General features: G+C 42.1%; 2 protein-coding genes across 10 annotated transcripts in view; one reads left to right on the forward strand and one right to left on the reverse strand.

Annotated features, from left to right (window-relative positions):
- The window catches only part of tjp1b (tight junction protein 1b), a 62245-nt gene extending 48094 nt beyond the window's left edge, over positions 1–14151 (forward strand). For 5 of the 9 annotated variants that reach the window (XM_020621520.1, XM_020621527.1, XM_020621552.1 and 2 more), the window contains 22 exons: positions 184–352; positions 467–611; positions 2195–2328; positions 2847–2952; positions 3275–3425; positions 4039–4147; positions 4224–4443; positions 4681–4865; positions 4972–5067; positions 5162–5244; positions 5341–5551; positions 5640–5740; positions 5853–6203; positions 6536–6769; positions 7814–8674; positions 9227–9318; positions 9777–9992; positions 10096–10232; positions 10689–11160; positions 11332–11549; positions 12072–12215; positions 13686–14151. In XM_020621520.1, coding sequence (XP_020477176.1) covers positions 184–352; positions 467–611; positions 2195–2328; positions 2847–2952; positions 3275–3425; positions 4039–4147; positions 4224–4443; positions 4681–4865; positions 4972–5067; positions 5162–5244; positions 5341–5551; positions 5640–5740; positions 5853–6203; positions 6536–6769; positions 7814–8674; positions 9227–9318; positions 9777–9992; positions 10096–10232; positions 10689–11160; positions 11332–11549; positions 12072–12215; positions 13686–13780 — 4530 coding nt within the window. In that variant the 3' untranslated portion in view covers positions 13781–14151. The remainder of the gene's footprint in view (positions 1–183; positions 353–466; positions 612–2194; positions 2329–2846; positions 2953–3274; positions 3426–4038; positions 4148–4223; positions 4444–4680; positions 4866–4971; positions 5068–5161; positions 5245–5340; positions 5552–5639; positions 5741–5852; positions 6204–6535; positions 6770–7813; positions 8675–9226; positions 9319–9776; positions 9993–10095; positions 10233–10688; positions 11161–11331; positions 11550–12071; positions 12216–13685) is intronic. The other 4 variants (XM_020621537.1, XM_020621576.1, XM_020621530.1 and 1 more) reach the window with 3 other exon arrangements.
- A 2172-nt stretch (positions 14152–16323) lies between these two features.
- slc27a2 (solute carrier family 27 member 2) overlaps positions 16324–21633 on the reverse strand; it is a 6775-nt gene continuing 1465 nt past the window's right edge. Inside the window, exons 2-10 of the mRNA XM_020621951.1 lie at positions 20514–20723; positions 19741–19899; positions 19508–19632; positions 19218–19412; positions 18748–18838; positions 18405–18603; positions 17961–18058; positions 17722–17852; positions 16324–17249 (exon numbers count right to left, since the gene is read on the reverse strand). Coding sequence (XP_020477607.1) covers positions 17073–17249; positions 17722–17852; positions 17961–18058; positions 18405–18603; positions 18748–18838; positions 19218–19412; positions 19508–19632; positions 19741–19899; positions 20514–20723 — 1385 coding nt within the window. The 3' untranslated portion in view covers positions 16324–17072. The remainder of the gene's footprint in view (positions 17250–17721; positions 17853–17960; positions 18059–18404; positions 18604–18747; positions 18839–19217; positions 19413–19507; positions 19633–19740; positions 19900–20513; positions 20724–21633) is intronic.

Genomic DNA, 21633 nt, shown 5'->3' on the forward strand with positions numbered 1-21633 from the left:
CAAACATATCATTGTTGCAGTTAACATATTGCCCTTAAGACAGTGCATTTGCAACCCAGACCTGACTTCTCACATGATTATTTCTGTGTTCAAATGTAAAACAAAACATGATTTCTTTGTTACTTTAATTCTGTGGCTTTGTAAAGATGGTCATCACTGTCTGTTTTCCCCTGATACTCGTAGATCAATGGCACAGTGACAGAGAACCTCTCCTTGATAGATGCCAAGAAGCTGATAGAAAGGTCAAAGGGCAAGCTAAAAATGGTTGTTCAGAGGGATGAGAGAGCGACCTTGCTGAACATCCCTGACCTCGATGACAGCATTCCTTCAGCCAACGCCTCTGACAGAGACGGTGAGAGTGGTGTTAAGTGCTGGAATCAGCTGAAACCGGGCCCAGTTTAAAAGTCAGACTTGTCAGTGTGTGTGTCAGATTGTGCTCGTTGAACATTGGCTCTTGTTTTTTCAGATGTTTCAGATATCCATTCTCTGGCATCTGACCATTCCAATCGATCACATGACAGACATCGTAGCAGTCGCTCCCGCTCTCCAGACAGGAGATCTGAACCCTCAGACCACTCCAGAAACTCACCCCCACAAATCAGCAGTGGCAGGTAATGATCATGCATATACAAATTTGTTTCAGACATTTAGTTGCCATTAAGGAAATGCAGGTGATAAATATAAGGTTATAATTTGTGTTCTCTTGTAGGCTTTAGTTCTATTTTCTCTCTGCTGATATAAAACAGTAGTGATCCAGTAGAACAATAATTCAGATTTTAAAAAAAAATCAAAGGGTTAAAAAAAAAAAAAGTCTCATTAGAGGCCAGGTTATAACAGCAAAATGATCAGAAATACTACATTACAAATAGATTTAAAGGAGATTGAGAGAAAGGTATTGTAGGTGTAGATTTAGGTGACAAACTACTCAGTTGTGTGAGGGAAAATCAGTATTTGGTGTAACAGCAAATAATTACCTGATGAAACGATGCCTAAGTGGCGTATGACAGAAATTATTCAGTGGTGTTTCCTGTTTTGACTTGAGATGAAAGCCCCGTGAAAAGCGTCACAAGATCTCTGTGTCTCTCAAATATTTTGGTGGACAAAAATTTGGCACCAGAACGATATGGCCCCAACAGTGAAGAAACAAAGGGCTGTCACTAACTTTCAGTGCCAACTGTCTCTTCTGTTACACGTGGCTGAGCTTTTGAAAGACCTTTTTGTCTGTAGTGGATGTTTGGCTTGATTTCTCTCTCTCTTTTCTGTTGAACAGATTCTGTTTCTGTGCAGTGGCCACAACTCTATGTGTAAAGTTAAGATTCCAAGAGCAAAAATGTGTTGTAATAATTTCCTGATGACACATGTAGTCCACTGTAGTGCTTGTAATTCATTTAAGAAAGTATTTCAGTTAACAGAAAGAGGCGTTAGGGCAGGCTGTTTTTGTTTTATTTGAACCTGATCTCTGGCATGTGATGTTGACAGGGCCTCCTCAAAAATGGACTGAAAAAGAGGTGTTTTTTTTTTGTTTGTTTGTTCGTTCTTCTCTGTAGCCAGTTCAGACAGCCTGTGAATAAAGTAGTATTTTGCCAGTAAACCTGTGCCAGTGACCAGCCATGTGACCAGAAGGTCCAAGTTAGAGCCATAGAGCCGTACCACTGGTCCAAAGGCTTAGCATCCTCCTGGTTTGATTTCTCATTTGAAATACTATGGGAAAGTCAGCATTTATCAAAACACAAGGAAATTCTGTCATCAGTTACATTTATGAAACTTACAATTGGCCAGGGTCAGTGTGCATCAGTTTACACAGCTTTAATGTTTTTAAATTGGCATTGAAACGTTTGCTGGTCTAAAGCCAGTGCCACAAAGTGAAATTCACCTGGAGGACAGAATCCACTCTGACACCTTAGATAAGCGGCTCTAAAAATAGAGCACAAAAGAGTGGAAAGACAACGTGGTGACCTTCAAGAGTAAGATACAAACCTCAGACGCCAGCTGTATTTTCACGTGTTTTTCTTCTCAGCCAGCATGTGTCCACTGCAGTCAGGAGAAAGGCCTATTTGGCCTTGGTATTTTGATGTGTCAAGGTGTTGTAACCTTAAAGCTTTCCTGCTGCTTACAAGTTGTACAGCTCCAGAATACAATATTTATAATCTTGTGTCTTCATTTTGTATTTTCTATCATCTGTTGTTGTGTGCAGTCAAAGAAGTCGTGACGATGAACGACTCTCGAAGCCAGCTTCAACACCAGCGACGCTAGCTGAGGAAGTTCCTTTGCCCAAACCAAAGGAGTCAGTCATTGCCAGAGAAGAGAAGCAGCTCCCACCACTCCCAGGTCAGATATACAAGTATTAGCCATTATACCAGGTCACTGTAAGGGAAATTGCTTAATTAATTTTAATCTGTCTCACATCCATGCTTGTGAGACTAGGAAGTAAATAAAGCAGCAAGTATTTCTTTGCTTGTAATTTGCAGCAAAACAGGTAATCTTGTTTGAACCAGTCATTAGATCCAAAGTTGGATCCAGATGCCTGCTGAGCCTGGCTGACTTTGCCTGGAGCCAAGTGAAAATAAATCACATGAGTTGATCGAGTTTGATGTTCCTCCCCAGCCTGCAAGCACTCTGCTGCCTTTCTGTTTGACCTCCCTGCTCAGGAAAAGTGACGAGTAAAATTTATAAAAGAGATGTGGAGTAAAACGTACAATATTTGCCTCTAAAATGTAGTGAAGTACCTTCCACCACTTGAGATGTTTCATTTATTTATTTATTTATTTTTTTACATGTACAATTTATGTTTGTATGATGATCATCCATCTGCATTAATAATATGAGCATTGTGTGTTTTTGTTCAGAGCCCAAACCGGTGTATGCTCAGCCTGGACAGCCAGATGTAGACCTGCCAGTCAGTCCCTCTGATGCCCCTGTGCCAAGTGCTGCCCACGATGATAGCATCCTACGGTAATACTGATGTTATAAAGTGCCCTAATATAAAACGCTTCCTTAAATTTCAAAGCAAGTTGAGTAAGCAGCTTTAAATATGACACAATGCACACCTATCAGTGTTTTTATTTAAGACAATTTACTGTGGTTATTTACTGAATAACTGAAATATTTTCATAAGTTCTCTAGGATTGCATCTTTCTTTTGTTCACCAAAGAGTAAACTGTCTCAAAAAAGAGAAACCTGTCTGCATCCACCAATTCATGAAGTGGCGTTTGTATTCATAAAAATGAAACGCCATGTCGAAGACAATCAGCCCAATGATTGTGTTTGTCCTCAGGCCAAGCATGAAGCTGGTGAAGTTCAAGAAGGGGGAGAGTGTGGGACTGCGGCTAGCTGGAGGTAATGACGTGGGCATCTTTGTAGCTGGAGTGCTGGAGGACAGCCCAGCTGCTAAGGAGGGCCTGGAGGAGGGCGACCAAATTCTCAGGGTGAGCGTCTTTTATGTGTTGTATAAATGTCAAATCTGACGGCTGAGATCAAGTGCTTGTTTTTGAATTTAAAACTTGGTGTAAAATGAGACTCTGTGAAAAGTTGTGTTGGAAACTTGGAATTGTTTTTGTATGCTACAAAGGACCATTTATATTCTGTTTGTTTTGACGACCTGATTGTGTCGGTAAACAGCCATGGTTTATGGGTAATGTGTCCTCAGGCTTTTCCTTTTTGTATTCATGGTTTTACACACTAGCTCTTCCAAAATTCCTGTACCTCCAGGCTCATCTCATAGCAATAGTCTTGAGGAATTACACACAAAAAAGAGTTTCCTCTCACTATGTGTGTCTCATTTCCTCACAGTTGTATGTCTCACTGTTTGTACCGCCTCCGCTTTTCTCCAAGTATAATGACAAATGGCTTGAGTGCAGTAAAACCTACAATTTCCCAGGCAATGCTGAGAACAGGAAGAGCTATATATACCTCTGAGTAGAGAGATACACTTTTTTGTACACACTCAGTGTAAAATAATGCCCACTCCTTAAACTTACAGCCAAGTTAACAGTGACATTATTCTGTGAAAAACATAACTTTTCTTTTCCTAAATTCCAGGTAAATAATGTAGATTTTGCAAACATAATCCGAGAGGAGGCGGTGTTGTTCCTCCTGGACCTTCCTAAGGGTGAAGAGGTCACCATTCTGGCCCAGAAGAAAAAAGATGGTGAGTAAGATAAGAAGTGAATTTCTACTGATCATACAGGCACAGTGTTTCTTACTCTCTGCTCTGTCCTGTCCAGTGTATCGGCGAATTGTGGAGTCAGATGTCGGTGATTCCTTCTACATCCGAACACACTTTGAGTATGAAAAAGAATCTCCATATGGGTTAAGCTTTAACAAGGGTGAGGTTTTCCGTGTGGTGGACACCCTCTACAACGGCAAGCTGGGCTCTTGGCTCGCTATTCGCATTGGCAAGAACCACCAAGAGGTGGAGAGGGGCATCATCCCCAACAAAAACAGGTGACAGCTTCCTGACAGAGATGTCTGCATTGCCATGAATAACATGTCAGTTATTTCATAGAGTGACGTGCTTGATAAATATTTGTCACAACAGTAGACAGTCAGTCCCCCTGTTTGTATTTATGGTTATTATTGCCACGTAATGTCCTTTGCTATTGGCTGTGCCAAGTTTATGACACATCCATAAGCATGTGTTCCATTAAGAGCCGTCTCTGTCTTACTGCTATCTGCCAACAGAGCAGAACAGCTCTCCAGCGTGCAATACACTCTTCCCAAAACAGCTGGGGGTGACAGGGCTGACTTCTGGAGGTTCCGTGGTCTTCGCAGCTCAAAGAGGAATCTTAGGAAGAGCAGAGAGGACCTCTCCTCCCAACCTGTCCAGACAAAGTTCCCAGCTTATGAAAGAGTGGTACTGAGAGAAGGTGAGCAGTCTGATCATGTCTGCCAGGCTATACAGTATGTCAATGTGAGACAGGCTGCATTCTGTATATATAGTATCTCTAAATACATTTTTTTTTTTTTCTGCAGCTGGTTTTCTGAGACCTGTTGTGATCTTTGGGCCCATCGCTGATGTTGCTCGAGAAAAACTCTCCAGAGAAGAGCCAGATCTTTTTGAGCTTGCAAGTAAGTTAATATGCATAATATCGCAAATATACTTAAGATAACGGCAGCCTGTACTCAGAAATGTTTCTACATAAACCTCCTGAACGTTTTCCAGAGAGTGAACCGAGAGATGCAGGAACAGATCAGCGTAGTTCAGGAATCATTCGTCTTCACACTATCAAGCAGATCATTGACAGAGTGCGTACGCTTCCCTTTACAAAATGCATTATAGATTTGTGGATGGTCTCACCACAGATATGTGGTCATCTTTCTTCTTGTCTTTATCTCATGAAGGATAAACATGCTGTGCTGGACATCACTCCAAATGCTGTTGACAGGCTGAACTATGCTCAGTGGTACCCGATTGTAGTCTTCCTAAATCCTGATAATAAGCAGGGTGTGAAGAACATGAGGACTAGACTGTGTCCAGAGTCCAGGAAGAGCGCCAGGAAGCTCTATGAGCGAGCTATCAAATTGAGGAAGAACAATCATCACCTGTTCACCAGTGAGTGTTAAAACACAGTAAAGTTTAAATGACTCTTTTCTGTGTTTTATTCATTATGAAACGATTGTGACTCAAAATATATGTTTAGCCACCATCAACTTGAACAATATGAATGATGGTTGGTACGGCGCTCTGAAGGAAACAATTCAGCAACAGCAGAACCAGTTGGTGTGGGTGTCAGAAGGCAAGGTGAGAGAAACTGGCCACTTAGTTGTTCTACTCCATTACACTGAGCAGCATTATATAGGCCGTTAGCCTGACTTAGTGAGCCATGAGGTGACAGTGTCTCTGTTCTGCTCAGGCGGATGGCACTACAGAGGATGATTTGGATATCCACGACGATCGTCTGTCCTACCTGTCTGCTCCAGGTAGTGAATACTCCATGTATAGCACAGACAGCCGCCACACTTCTGACTATGAGGACACAGACACGGAAGGTGGAGCATACACAGACCAGGAGCTTGACGAGACTTTGAATGACGAGGTGGGTCTGCCCACGGAGCCTGCCATCACCCGCTCTTCAGAGCCTGTGCGAGAAGACCCACCTGTAATTCAAGACACTCCTGGTTATCCTGGGTACCAGCACACGGTGCAGCCCGATCCAGCCAGTCGCACAGACCCTGCTGGGTTCAAGATGGCCGTGCCACCGCAGGTAAAGTTCATATCTAGCTTTGCAGGTAGGCCACTGCAGGCTGGTCACAAATGAATGTAGGGCTAAAAGTAAATGACAGCAGAGCAGAGGGATAGCTCCTTTGTGTTCAGTGTCATGTCTTGATCTTTGTCAAGAATAGGTGTCCTTTGCCAAGTAATAAACATGTTTTCGAAGCCGCTGTCATCTATTCTAACCAGATTTTTGCAAGTGTATTTTCTGGCTGGTTTAAAACTGATTCAGTTTAAGGAAGAAGATTGTGGTGTTATGGTGAGCTGTACTTTGTGTGCTCTTGGCAGGCTGTGTTATAAGTGTCTCTTAACAATGCTTCACAGCAAGATGAGGCTGCTCTGCCCATGCCCTCGTTGCCTTCGACGGTGGTAGCGCCCCCTGCTGTTGAGCAGCCTGTACAGCTAGAGGGTATGCACCTAGAGGAGCCACCTGCTGCAGCCGCAGCTCCTCAGGCTGACTCACTTAGCAGCCCCAGCCCTGCCCCTGAACTTATTCAGCCCCCAACACCACCACCACACGAACCCCACCCGTCTGGACCACCTGGTCCAGAACCAAAGGTACCCGCTGTTTCACCAGCCACTCGGACTGGGCCTGGGCCCCAGTCTGCTGTTTTAACTGCCTGTCTCCTCGCACATTGCTTTCCACTCGCTCTCTGCATGACATGCCCACACTGTGACCTGCTGAGCCCACTGTGTGCCTCTGGCTCCCAGAGAAAATGTGTGACAGACCGGTCCACATGCACTACAGTGGGCTGGGAGACCAGAAGGACTGGTACATCTGAGTCTTTGACCAGGGTGAAGACATCAACAACCAGCCCTAACTGATGCCTCTTACTTCCTTTGCATGGCTCCTAATGTTTTTTGGGTTCCTTTCAGCTTTAATTCTCTACTGTAGATGAACAATAGTAGCACTTACAGTTGCATTGTAGTGGTAGATGTGTTGTCTGTTGTAGTGGCAGTAATTTGACGTTGCATTAGTTGCAAACTGAATGTTGGTTGCATGATGAAAGCTAACCTGCAGACAGTACTCTTGGAAATGATTTCCAATAAGCAATTCTCCCTATGGAAAAACAAAGTTATATTAGCACATTGCATTGTGTTGTTTCTGTTAAGTAGCTTTGTCTGGAGTAGATGCCAACAAATCAGCCTTCTTCCATAGGAAGTTATTAGACTTGCTGTCTACAGGCTACACATCATATGTTTGAAATGAGGCCTTTCAGAAATGTGCAAATTACTTCTTAGTTCATTATTTATGAAACATGTCAATCTGTAAAATCCAGTTTTATATGGATTATCATTTTTGAAAGGCATCTTGTCAAACAAGCATTCAGGTCTGTTTTTGAATAATGGATAAGGGTTTGCTTGTGTAGTTGCACTTTGACTTGATGTTTGTTTAATTTATTGGTAGTGGAATTTTTCTGTAACAGTCTTCAGTTGCTCAAGGTCTCAGTTTAATTTCTGTACTGAAATTAATCTTGAAGTCAGCTGGTGTTGGGAAAGCATTTTCCCTGGCTGCTTTCTCTCCTTCAACATGGTGGCTGATAAAAGTTCAAAATGATGACAATGTTATGGATGTATTAATTCTGTCATGTTTCTTCACAGCTGTACAAGAAAGATCTGTATAATATGGAGGACCCTGTTCGAATCAGCCATGGCCTGAAGCCATCTATGAGCTATAGTCACCAGCCGCTGTACCAGGACAAACAGCCATATCGCGAATACGACCACCCGCCTTACGCATATGATGGCAGCGGCTACACAGAACCAAAGCCTCACAACACTGACTCTCACCTGCACTACGACAACCGTGTGCCTCATTACAAAGAACAGTGGCCCCCCTATGACCAGCAGACCTCATCTTCCCAACCTGCAGGGTACCAGCCAGGCCACCAGCAACCCATGGGCTACAACCCCCGGTCACCCTATGAGGATGGACCACGGAGGGACTACAGTCCTCCTCAGCCGCGCTATGATGAGGCACCACCAGTGGGCTACGATGGCAGGCCACGCCACACTAAACCTGGCCCCATTCGTTATGATGAACCTCCACCCCCGCCTCCAGCAGGCTACGATGCCCGCTCTCCTTATGAGGCAGAACCTCATGGCTTTCCCATTAATTCCCCTCGATCGCCAGAGCCTCCAAAGCAGTATTACGGTGACTCAGGTTTGAGGCCCACCTATGTTCATGGACCTGCAAACCGGGGCTATAAGCCAGGGATACATGAGCCTATGATGAACTCTGAACCCACCATTCCCACTCCTAAACCAGAGACCCTGCCATCCCCAGGTGAGCCAGCTGTCACTCCAGGCTCCAAACCCCTCCCTCCTCCACCTCGGGAAGACCTGAATGAGGACCCGGCCATGAAACCACAGTCAGTGCTCAACAGAGTCAAGATGTTTGAGAATAAACGGTCTGTTTCTATGGACAGGGCGAAAGAGGGAGGAGAATCTTCAGCGCTCAGGGTAGGTTCCTCACAGAGGTGTAAAGCTGTCACCTCAGTAGGTCAAACATTTTCTGCAACAGAGAGCGGCTTTGATTAAGCTGGTAGACAAAATAATGTAAAGGCCTCATAGCTGTACATTTCATCACAGTTGTACATGTTGCTGATTAAGAAATTCAGGTCACGCGTCACAAAACAAACAATATAAGGATGTTTAAAGAGTAGGTAAGAAAATAGAATTAAAAAATAATAAAATCGGGCAAAATGTCAAATTTTTGTCAGCTGTTGGTGAGGTTTGACTTGGATACACACATTTTCAAAGCAACATGAGATAACTAACAAAGCTCCATGGGGGTCAAAGGGACCTTTCCAAAATGCAGATACATCAGCCAAAAAAAAACAAAACTGCAGAACCTGAAAATGTGAGCTTGTTTTTATGAAGTGATGATTGTCTGGGCTGTGAGATGTCAGACGCAGTGCCATATATCTATGTGTGCATGCAGTCCATTCATGTGTGCAAAAATCTGGATCAGATGCAGAAAATGCTAAAGAGAGTCCTCTCTTTGCTTTTCAGCCCGCAGATGTTCCCAAACCTGTGATTGCACCTGGTCCTGTTCTCAAAGCCAATTCCCTCAACAACCTGGAGCAGGAGAAGCCTACCTATAGGTTTGTACTCCTCATTACTGCACCCCAGGCTGCAGAGTAGCTGGGTGAAGGACAACTGTAAGGTCTTTGCAGAGGCACCTGGGAATTCATTTGTTGTTGTTTGAGCTCCATCTAGTGGAGTCAGTTCACTGTGCAGCAAGCCAGTGCTGCCGCGCAAAGACAAGACAGGTTTGCCAAGGCTAACATTTGACTAAATGATGGGAGTTTACCAAGAGTGCTTTTCCTGCATGTTAGCTGGGTCATTAGGGAACTCCCTGCTGTGAGAAGTAGCCAGAATGTTTTCAGACATATTTGACAATTTTTTGTCATTGACTCATCTCCAAATGAGTGCGCAGGAAATCCAAAATGTCAAAACGTTGTCTGGCAGGCTTTACGTTGTCCAGCCAATGCCGTTGTCTGTGCTTTGCTGTTTAAATCGCTGTAGGGGTTTTACTTGTTTCCTTTGGCTTTTTCTGCAGGGCTCCTGAGCCACAGAAGCCCCACAGTAAACCACTGGATGATGTAGTGCGTTCCAACCACTATGACCCAGATGAAGATGAGGAGTACTACAGGAAACAGTTGTCCTACTTTGATCGTCGTAGTTTTGACAGCAAAGCCACGGGCCAACCCACTCCCAGTATCAACCGCTTTCATGATCTGCCCAAACCACCTCAGTTATCCTACCCGTACAACAGGTATAACAACAGTCCTTACGCCGGTAGTGGCTCAGAGCTCTGTTCTTGCCACTGAGTGACACAGCATCATTGTTTTTATTAACTGTATTGTTTCCTACTGCAGAGTTGAGTCTGTAGAGAAGGTGAGTCCAGTGGAAAAAAGATATGAACCCCTACCCCAAATCAGCCCCTCCTCTCAATATGGGCCACCTGCCCCTGCCATCCCACCCAACACGCTACCTAAACTCAGCCCCAACGACGGTAAGCTCTCTGATGCTTCCTGCCTCTCAGCCTATATAGTGTGAATTAACATTATAAAGATGCAGTAATGTGTCAGTTCTGTTGTTTAGGGCTGCAACAAATGAGTATGTTTATTATCACTGAGTCTACAAGTTAATGTTTCAGATAATATTTGGGTTTATTTAAAAACAAAAAGCAAATATCCAAAAAGCATTGCTCATAATGCTTTTAAGTCCAAGTGACATCTTTAAATTCCGTATGTCCAAACCTCAGTACAAAATCACATAAGATATATTCTCATAAGCTGGAAATAGAGGATGTTCTTATTTTTGCTTGAAAATGACCTTAATCAGTTTTCTGTGAGTTGAGTTACTATTGAACAAATCATTTAAGCTATTTTAAGTATATCTGACAAGGATATGACATTTTGACAAAGACTGTATTTAGCTGACTGTGTCGTCCTCCATACATTTCCAGCTAACGCCATACCTGAACAGTTGAGCTCACCCAATCCCAAACCTGATCTGGCCGCTCTCAGGCCGGTCAGCAGGGAAGAACCTGCACCAGGGGCCTACCTGCCCCCCAGGGGTCTCCCTGACAAATCCCCAGTCAACGGCACCGATGCAGCACCCCCAAAGATGCTGGGCACTCCAGCTCCAATTACCTATAACCGCTACGTTCCCAAGCCTTACACCAGCTCAGCCCGGCCCTTTGAGCGCAAGTTCGAGAGCCCCAAGTTCAACCACAACCTGCTGCCCAATGACACACAGGTGAAGACGGACTTCCTCAGCAAGCCCGGTGTGGTGAGCAACAGCAGTGGGAAGCCTCAGCTTTCACCACAGCCTCTGGACCATGACAGCGGCCTGGACACCTTCACTCGCACTATGGACAACAGGCCCAAATACCAGCACAATAACATCAACGCCATCCCCAAAGCCATCCCTGTTAGGTAAGACACTGATAACCTTCCACCTCTAACAGCAGCGGTAAGTTCTGTGAACTGCTAAAAGACAGACTCGTGTGTCCACAGGGGCTTTGCTCTCATGTCCTCTGCTGTGCATTATTGTCTGCCTACACAGTTTTGACTGATGATGTTGACATCTGTGCCTTTGCCCCTCAGCCCCAGTGTGCTGGATGATGACGATGAGGACGAAGGGCACACCGTGGTGGCTACTGCCCGGGGGATCTTCAACTGCAACGGAGGGGTCCTGAGCTCCATTGAGACGGGCGTCAGCATCATCATCCCTCAGGGTGCCATCCCCGAAAGCGTGGAGCAGGAGATTTACTTCAAAGTGTGCCGCGACAACAGCATCCTGCCCCCGCTCGACAAGGAGAAAGGTCAGTGCTGCACTGTTGCACAATGTCTTCCATCACTAAAGGAGTTTTGTTTCAGGGCGAATAGGGGATTTATCTGCACCCATAAAGTATGTGTGGTTTTTGTTTGTTTTTTTGTTTTTTTAATGAATGGCTACATCAGCATAAAGTATTAGCAGCATCTTTAACAGGTAAATGTAGAATTGATGACTGAAGATTTTCTAGATTTGTGACTTACTGAAGTTTATACTTCATTGATGTTGCTGCACACTCAGAGCAACACAAGAACTATGAGTAGGTAATATACAGATGTAAGGGAGTGGCTGATTTACAGCAAAGACCATGGTACACAGTTGCTCTTAAATCTGCTTTTAAATAATATAACATCCATGTCGTCATATGGGAGTGGACTTAATTAATCTGGCAAGTCTTTGTCATTCATTGTGAAGGCCTGGCAGCAGACTTGGGTAATCAATAACTCAGCCTGTTGATTAATTCCTGCTTGTTTAATTTGTGGAATTTAAATCTTGTCGTGTGTCCATGCAGGAGAAACGTTGCTCAGTCCACTGGTGATGTGTGGCCCTCACGGACTTAAGTTCCTGAAGCCGGTGGAGCTGCGCTTACCTCACTGTGCGTCTATGACCCCTGATGGTTGGTCTTTTGCTCTAAAATCCTCCGACTCCTCGTCGGGTACGCTGTCCTCTCCCTGTCCTTTTGGGTCTGTGGGTTGGCTTTAATGATTAGAGAGGAAAGCTTCTCATGTCTGTTTTTCATATTCTCCCTCACCTCTTTCTCATGCATGCGCTCTTTGGACATTTTTCTTATTTCATGCTTAATATGAACTGCAGAGACTTGTTTTAACAAATACACTACGACACAACAGAAAACTGACAACCGTTTTAATAAATCATTTAGTCATTTTTCAAGCAACAGTGCCAAACGTTGCTGTGTGCTAGCTCTTCAACTGGACAGAAAAATTAATCTACATCTTCAGGAAATAGTGATGGACAAACGTTATATAGCAAGTGCTTACTTGGTCATTAGGAGTTGATGTAAATAGTTAACATTCATTAACTGATTTCTGTTCATTTGTACATTCATTTACATGCCACCCAATGAGTTGATATCCACTTACAGAGAAAAGGGTATTTCAGACCCATCTGATCAGCCTCTGCGTCTGTTTCACTACTTCTTTATATTCACTTTTAGTCAGTGGACATTTTGTAATCATTTGCAAATTATTATCAGAATATTAATTTTACTTGAGTGAAAAAAGTTGTGGAAAATCTGCGTTGAATCTGATCAACCGAGTGTCAGGTGGAGCTGTAGTTAAGTTTGAAAATCAAAATCTGTACCTGTGGCGAGCACCACACCCAGATCTTTGAACTGTCAGCAGTCGAGCTGCATTATGGGTAATGTAGGCGGCAGGTAAAGTTGTCCATCGTGAATCCGATATTATAGCAGAGCAATGCTACATCTGCGGGCTTTTCTCACATGTACATTAGTTCTCATGATTTGATGACAGACTGGTTTTTAAGTCCCCAGTTAATATTTCAATGTCTCTTCTGTGTTGTGATCCGCTTTGTTCAATGAAATAGTAATAAAATGCCAAAGAAAGTCTTGTTATGCCACTTCCTAGCTTGTTTTGTGGCTTTACATGCCTAAGAAAAATGAACTGACACTAGTGTGTTATTGTGGGTTAAACCGAAACCTGAGCTGGTTGTGCCCTTATACTCCTAGTCAAACTGTTTACATCTGACCACCAGTTTCATAAAACAGCTCAATATTTCTCACTAACAGATACTGTTGTGCTTTCAGAGGAGGTGATCTAATACATGTCTAAACGTGTCCCTTTTCTCTTGAACTGGATTCTGGCTTATTTTAGTGATGCTTGAATTCATGTGTGAAGTGATTTGAGATTTACAAGTCATTATATTAATGATCTGTTAAGCATTAATCACAGACTCATGACTTCATCACACATCCCGCCTTCATTAATGAAGTAATCATTGAAATTCTTAGTTCTGCTTGTTGTTTACTGCTTTATTGACGAGAACGTCTGTCAGAATAATCTGTTCTGGTTTGAGCTGTGTGTTTTCCTGTGCTTTAAGATGAAGGGAGGTTCTCCAGCAGCTGTCACCATGTCTCTGTTTCCTGCAGGTGATCCCAAAACCTGGCAGAACAAATCTCTTCCTGGAGACCCAAACTACCTGGTGGGTGCAAACTGTGTGTCTGTGCTCATTGACCACTTCTGAAGAGGGCAACAGCTGGCCTGTTACTGAATGTGATAAAGAGGGGGCGTCGGTCGCCCCTGCTGCTCACCCTCCACTGCGGCATGGTGCACAATGCTTGATGATGAAGTAAGATGATGAACTTGATTTACTCACGTTGTTTACTGTGCTCAAAATTTGGGGAAAAACACACACACAGGAGTCCAGCATCCCTGAGACTGCACTCATGTTCTTTTTTTTTTTTTTGGTGCTTTTGAGGCTTGCAAAAAATAAAGATTAAATCAAGTTATTTAAGCAAAGGAACTGAAGTTGGAATGCATGACTAGTGCCACAGACTGATAAATCTCATATGGACATTTTTAGCAAATTTCGTAAAAGGTCAGAGCAGTGTGAGGGAAAAAGGAGAATTTTGGAAACTTGTTTAATATTGCAGTGGGATTTTTATTTCTGTACTGTAAAATAAAAAATAAGACACTCACAAACAGAAAAGTTAGTATATGCAAAACTTTTGTTTGTGAGTTCCCTGTCATGCGTTTCACTCATGAAGGATAGAGAAACGCTGAGCCTGACTCCTGAAGGAAGATATAGGCATCATAAAACGATGAGGAATGAAGGTTAAGCGTTAGTGTCCGACGCCCGTTTGCTCTCACGGGACTGTTTCAAACTGTTTTGTAGCAATGTTTTACCACAGATAAATATACTGACTTGATTTTACAAACTCCTGCTGTCTATAGATCTATGCATGTGCTATGACTCAGGTCCAGATGCCTGCTACCACTAAGTTCAACACATGAAAACCCCATCGTACACTGCAAGCAGTGATGCCTTATCCGCATATTAACTTTTCAGTGACACTTTAAAACATCGATCCTTCAGTTACAGCGATCACTACGAAGAAAAAGTCTCTGCATTTTCTCAAACGGTGAACTCGGATTTAGCACACGAGAATAACTGAGGCTGATGAAATGGTATGCTTTCTTTTACCGCTATGCATATGGAGTCTGAGGAAATACACAAAGCTAGAAGATGTTTAAATTGTGGCTGTATATATTGCTAGCATATGGCCTTGGTTCTCTGTAAATCAACTTTTGTACATTTGTTATTTTGTATAAAAGAGAAAACGTTTGTTAAAAAAGAGAAAGCGGTTACATTGGTTATGTTTATATTCTGGTTATACCCCTGAGCCTTGGAACTGACATAAGCAGTAATAAGTCTGACTTTTCTACCAACCTATACACACACAAACACTACTGGAGGCATTTTTAACAGTCAAAACTTTTTATTCTTATTTACAAAATAGAGAAGTGCTTGGTTTAAATGATTTTAAAAGATGTACTTGAGGGCGTCTGCTGTGAAGAGTGGCCCCTTTATTTGTGATACTGGATGCTGTATTGTGTGCCCTGAAATGTATTTTTGTACTAATAGACAATTTATTATGGCACATCAGTACTGTTTTCTTTTGATATAACACTGCTTCAACCCAACTAGTTTGTTCTCCTGTGTGGCTGACATTTTTATTTATTTAGATTGGTTCTTTAGTTCAACTTTTTTTTTTTTTTTTTTGCGACATTTCTAAGTATACCACTGTATTAATAAATAAATTCACTTTTAAAGTAAGTGCTCCTCGGATTTGATTATTTTGTGTTGCTCCAAACCTCCAGATGTTTTATATAATGACACACCCAGACTGTTTTTCTGCCAAACAGCTCGAGGAATTCCTTTGTGGGCGCAGAAGCTGGCGTGTTTGACGGTATGCAACGCCTGATTTACTGAAAGTTTAGTCAGCTGAGCATTCAGGTGGATTATTCTGCACCCTATTAGTTTGTTCGCCACCACGGCACTTAATGTTCCTCAAGTTTCCTAATGTCTTTTTATTAATCTGACATTTTCTGGTTCGCTGATCAGATTTTTTTTTTTTTTCCAAGCACACTGGGCTACAATTATTGATTATTGACTTTATCAGTTAGTCTACCAATTAATTTAATTGTTTGGGTTGTAAACTGCCAGAAATTCGTTTTAAAAGGTTCATCATCCATTTCTAGAGAAGGGCATTATAAAGATGTCATACATCTTTATAATGCCTTTCAAAGACCCCAAAAGTTCAGTTTACAATATGAGAGCTAATACAAAAAATTACAGAATCACCAAATACTTGGCATTTTGTTTAAAACGTTTTAACTAGTTTCTAATCAACTAATCATTCAAGCTCAAAAAGCAAAAGCTATTTGGCTTTAAATATTTTGTCATGTAACCAAAACAATCACTAGTTAAAAATGCTTAAGTCTTTTTCTTCCTATCCAAAAATCCACCGTTTATGAATGTACAAATGACTTATACTTCACCGAAAAGCCTGTTGTCAGTGTGTTTGCACTGGAGGCAAGTTTCCCTGTCACACTTTAGTAAATCACATGTTGTTGCACATATTGTGCACAGAGAAGCTTATTCAGCACAGAAAACAAACTGAACATGCATCAGTCTGCAGAGAGAAGCCCGAACATCCAAATGAGGAAATAATACTTTAAATAGTTGACGAATGGGACTGTAAGAAAAGGAAGTTCATTCTCGGGCATTAAAAATATCTTTACTTTTAATAAAAACTAATCAATTTCAACCTTTGGCATGCTAGTCCCATGACTAAGCTTGTGACCAAGTATTTTATGCCAGAGGTCATGTTAGGTCAGTCACCCCACCACAATCAAAGTCGCTGTGTCCATAAACGTGGCTACAAGAGCACTTCGGCAGCTCTTAGATTAACGACAGAGCACTTGGGGGCAAAACAACGTAAAGATCCTCACATACTTTACGTGATTAAGTTTAACAGTATGTGCCAATAGTACACAAACAATCTGACAGAACAAAGACTGTCTGTACATAACATCAGTTCAAAGGTTCACTGATAAACCTGCCACAGATTGTACAACATGTGACATAGCAGGTTTTAAAATTTTAATGTACATCTGTGTAAAATCTGATCAGAATTAAGTTTTACATTTTACCATATTATCATCAAATGCAAAAATCTCTGATTAAAATAAACATTTAAATGTTGCAGTTTAGTTGAATGATCATAAAGACTCGGGGGAAAGAGGTAACCAGAGTTTAATTATTAAAAGCACACTAGTGGCATGGAGATATACCTGGATGCCAAAAAAACATTAGTTTTGTAGAGATGAACTGTAGCTGTGTTAATTTAAAAAAAGGAGCCTCTTCAAATGATGTGATGTTCTAGAGTTCCTGTCCCTGAGATTAGTTGGCAGTGTCTAGAGGTCCATGAGGGAATGAGTCGCCTGGTTCAACATCAACACTCGCTACTTTGTTAAAGTTTGATTTCCCTAGAGGTGATCGCTCTGTAGATCTCCTCGGTCAGGGGAACGTATGTCTTTTTCTCAAGATCAAGGAAGTATAAAGGGTCTTTGATGTAAGTGCAGTTGAATCCCTCCTCCACCAACCTCACTTTCTTCATCTTGAATGTCCCCGTCGTCTCTATGCAGGGCTTAAAAAAAAAAAAAAAAAGTTTTAAAATGTTTGTCCAACTTTATAAACAGCAACAAAGGAACAACACCGATACTGATCTTATGAGGCAAATCAGATGATGACCAAACATCACAGATCCCCATTAAACTGATTTTTCATAAGTGTTATAAAACTGAGTATCAGTAGATATCCTAGGTTCCTCAGTACACAGAAAGCAGAACAAGAAACATGTATATACAAATAATATAAATATATATCGAGCAACTAAATTAACTCGCTTGCGTTTTCCCTAATCTTAGTGTAGCCTACTCAAAAAGTCACTTTTTAGGAGAATTGTCTATATAAAACTAGCTAAATAATTTTTTTACCCAAAAATGTTGAGAAGTTGAGACTTTCTTAGCGCTGAGTAGTGTCTACAGTCGTCCTCAACCTCCAAGACAGTAAGGCAGACTAATATCACCCAAGTGGCAACATAAGGGGTTTTGTTTTACCTGAATCCTGATGAATCGAGGTCTCGCGTAAGCTGGGAGGTAGCTGACGACCTGCTTGTAGGTGTCCAAACAGTCAAACTCTTCTCCTTCCTTCAAAGTGACAGCTGCCATGCCAATCCGCCCCTCGTGACCTAATCGGTTTGATTCACATACAGGAAATGATTAGAAAAGCCTCTTCTATAGTTTCTGCTCCCATACTGACAGACAGGGTTGAATATTTATGACGTCAGTGTTTTTACCTTCAACTTTAACACCATATACATTTGCCTCCAAAATGCAATGAGCCAATATGAGAATGTCTGCAACCTCTGATGTGGCAACGTTCTCTCCTTTCCATCTGCAACAAAGGCACAAATACAGTTTTTCTTTAAGTAGGCGCAAAAACAAACGTCTGTTTAACATATTGGGGTTGATTTACTGCATTTAGACAAAAACTGGGCTGTACTTTCCAAACAAGATGAACTGTTGCTTTAAATTTTATACTATGATGCATCATGCCTTAAAATTAATACTATATCCACACCAAGAAACAACAAAATCTGATCCATCCACACCGCAAACTCATTGTTGCTAGTCATTCTTATTTACATATTTTCCTGTTTCTGTTGTCCAACAAATTCACAAGTATTAAATAGTGATTTAGTCAAAACTGATGGGAGAACACAAAATGAGTCACAACTTGCCTGAAAGTGTCACCAACTCGATCCTGAAAGTACAAAAAATTCTCGTGGTCAAGCCGAAGCAAATCGCCGGTGTTGAAGTAAAGGTCGCCTTTTTCCAATACATTGCGAAGCCTCTTCTTCTCATTCTGTTGGTGGTTACCAGCGTACCCCACAAAAGGAGTTCGGTGAGTAATCTTTACCACCAGAAGTCCCGTCTCACCTGACAAAGACATGAGAAATAGCGATCGCCCGTCACAGGATCACAGAACAATTATTGGTTTAAGCATCAGAGACAACAAAGCAGCTACTGCTACTTGTGTCAAAAAGCAGAGAGAGGTGTAAACAGCCTGTAATGTTGACTCACCCTTGGCTGCCTTGATGCACAGACCTTCAGAGCTTCTAACAGGCTCTTCCTTCTCAATGTCAAACTTGATCAGAGTGTAGGGGAAGAACCACTGGGAGAAGAAAGTAAGTTCATTTAAAGGTGTATAATCACATAACGTCTACATTCTACTGTTGATTAAAGCTGCATTAACTAAGATTTAGCACAAATTTGGATAAATCAAGTAAAGAAAAATGTCTAGAAGTGTTGTCTCCCTGCTGTAACAACCCCACCCCACTATCTTCAGGCCAGGTGCTTATTTCTTTCCCTCTATGGTCACTGTTGTTAAAATCCACACTGCACTTCCACACCCTCACTGATCCGAGGTTATAAGAGGCGTTTTTCAAATCAGTGTGGCAAATTTAAATCAGAGCTCCACTGTAGCTGCTAGCTACAAACTGGGGCTCAGTGCCCCACACTACCACAACAAACATTTCACATGTTGCTCCTACACTGTGGACGAAGTTGGCTCGCCCCACTGCACCGATCTTGGAGGTGTAGTTTAAGAAGCCGATGTTCCCCTCTGTGGCAGCATACAACTCTCTAACTTGAATGTCACCAAAGCGACTCAGAAACTCCGACCAGATGTCTGTCCGGACTCCGTTGCCAATGGCGATCCTCACTTTGTGGTTCTTGTCGTTGTCTTTCTGCAAACATTGACAACAGCTCTGATTAGAGATCCTCCATTACAACAACGGTCCTCGATTCATTGAAACTACATGTTGGTCTAGAGTCCTTTTACCTTGGGTGTGTTGCAGAGGTAGCGCAGTGTTTCACCAATGTACTGCATCACTGTCACATTATACTTCCTGCAGTCGTCCCAGAACTGAGATGCAGAGAACTTCCTCCGCAGAATAATGGTTATACCTGCAATCAGCGTCACATTACACAACCATACTACAGGTTAAACTGCCCAAACAAGGTGGATGAATAGTTCTGTTCTTACATTCCTATGAAGGTTAAGAGAACAATTACCTCTCTCGATGGCTCCAGTCATTCCGATGAGGAAGCCTGCGCTGTGATACAGAGGCAGATTGATGTAGATGATGTCCTCTGCTGTGACTCCACAGGATGCCTGGAGGAAGGAGGCAGCCCATACCCGCTCATGGGTGATAACGGCTGCTTTAGGCAAACCTTCCAAAAGAATAGTAAATCATCACCCAGCTCTCCAGTTTGGTTCAGATCTTGAGTGTTTTCCAGTTCATTGTTTTGGTTTTATGGCCTGCAACTTTACTGGTACCTGCTCAACACCAAATGATAAACAGTTACTGAATAGCTGGTGAGCATAACGGAGCAGTTACAGTAGCTGCTAAACAGCCAGAATCAAACACACTAATGCTGGCATTTGGTTATATAATACGGAATTGTTCACTATATCTATTATAAGGTGTTAATTTTTACAGCTCGATGTGCCACATAGGCTCCAGACCCCCCACGACCCTATTCTGGATTAAACAGTATAGATAATGGATGGATTGTGCTACTCCAAAAGCTTCATATCTCACGTAAAAACTTGACAGAACTAAATGTTCCCAGTTTTCACTGCCACTGAACAGGCTGAGTGAAGAATCAAATCAGATCTACTCTTTATTTTATAAATATGCTGGATATAATAACCAACACCTTTCAGTATAATGCACCTTCATTAAGGTTAGATTTATTGCAAGGCATTTGTATTAGACTGCATCTGTTTTGACTTTAAATAAGAAACTAGCAACAGTGGTGGTGTCAGGAGTTTCCTGGTGTACCTGTGGTGCCTGATGTGTAGATGTACAAAGCGGTGCTCCTGATATTGACATTGGCCCTCAGGTCCGGGGACAGTGGCTGATCCGAGGCCTGGGAGATCTTGTCCAACAATGTATTGATGCCCTGGATGCTGCAGTTCTCTGACAGGAGGTACACACTGATACCCTGCTCTCTCAGCATTGGTAGAACCTCCTCCACAGTGTCCTGCAGCTCTGCAAATACAGACGAGCTCTCAGTTGTACATCATATATCAGAACGCCATGTTCCACAAAACCGCATATGTAGGCGTGCATCATGTTACATCATTTCACACTGGGACATGATGACCACATGGTGCAGCAGCATGCATGCATTTCTTGCTAGTGAAACTCTAGCACCATAATGGAAACACAGAGAAACCAGTTCCCAGAGTGCAATGTAGAGCACATTGACTGTAACCATGTGGGACAAAAAGTGATTAAGATTTCTGTCCCTGATGATATTTGATGAGCAAACCATTAGATACTGATGTCGTATAAACTCCTAGACTGTCCTGACCAAATACATTTTTTCTGGTCTACGTTCTTCTAAATGTTCACTACTTTAAAACAAAAATCACACTGCTGTGGCTGAAAAACAGTTTGGTTGGAATAATCAGAACAGGAAAAATAAAAATGTAAACATATAACATAACTGCAGGAGAAAATCTTATTTCATTACTTATTTTATTATGTGCTTCATAAAACACAAAATAACTATTTTAATCAATGCAAGGAAGATGCATTTCAGTTTTTAATCCCATTTATTTTATCTACCGCCCACTTGCAAGCTAAACAATCATTAACAGCCTTTGAGTAGAGATAAAAGGTCACTTGTACAAACCTAGAACTACAATCTGATTATTGATGATTACTCTTGTGGGCTCCTATCAGGTCACTCTAGCCCCGAGCAAGACAACATGGTGTTAACTTTTCAAACATTTTAAATTGCATGCTCTCAAAGTTAATACAGCCATCTGAAGAAGCTATTTAAATAACAAAAACCCATTATGGACAAGTATAAAGTTGACCGTTTAATTTTGTACTACACTAAAGGAACCGATAATGCTGTGTGAACCCCCACCCCCCACCCACACCAGTTCAT

Source organism: Monopterus albus, unplaced genomic scaffold (assembly GCF_001952655.1).
Source record: "Monopterus albus unplaced genomic scaffold, M_albus_1.0 scaffold7.1, whole genome shotgun sequence".
Lineage (NCBI taxonomy): Eukaryota > Metazoa > Chordata > Actinopteri > Synbranchiformes > Synbranchidae > Monopterus > Monopterus albus.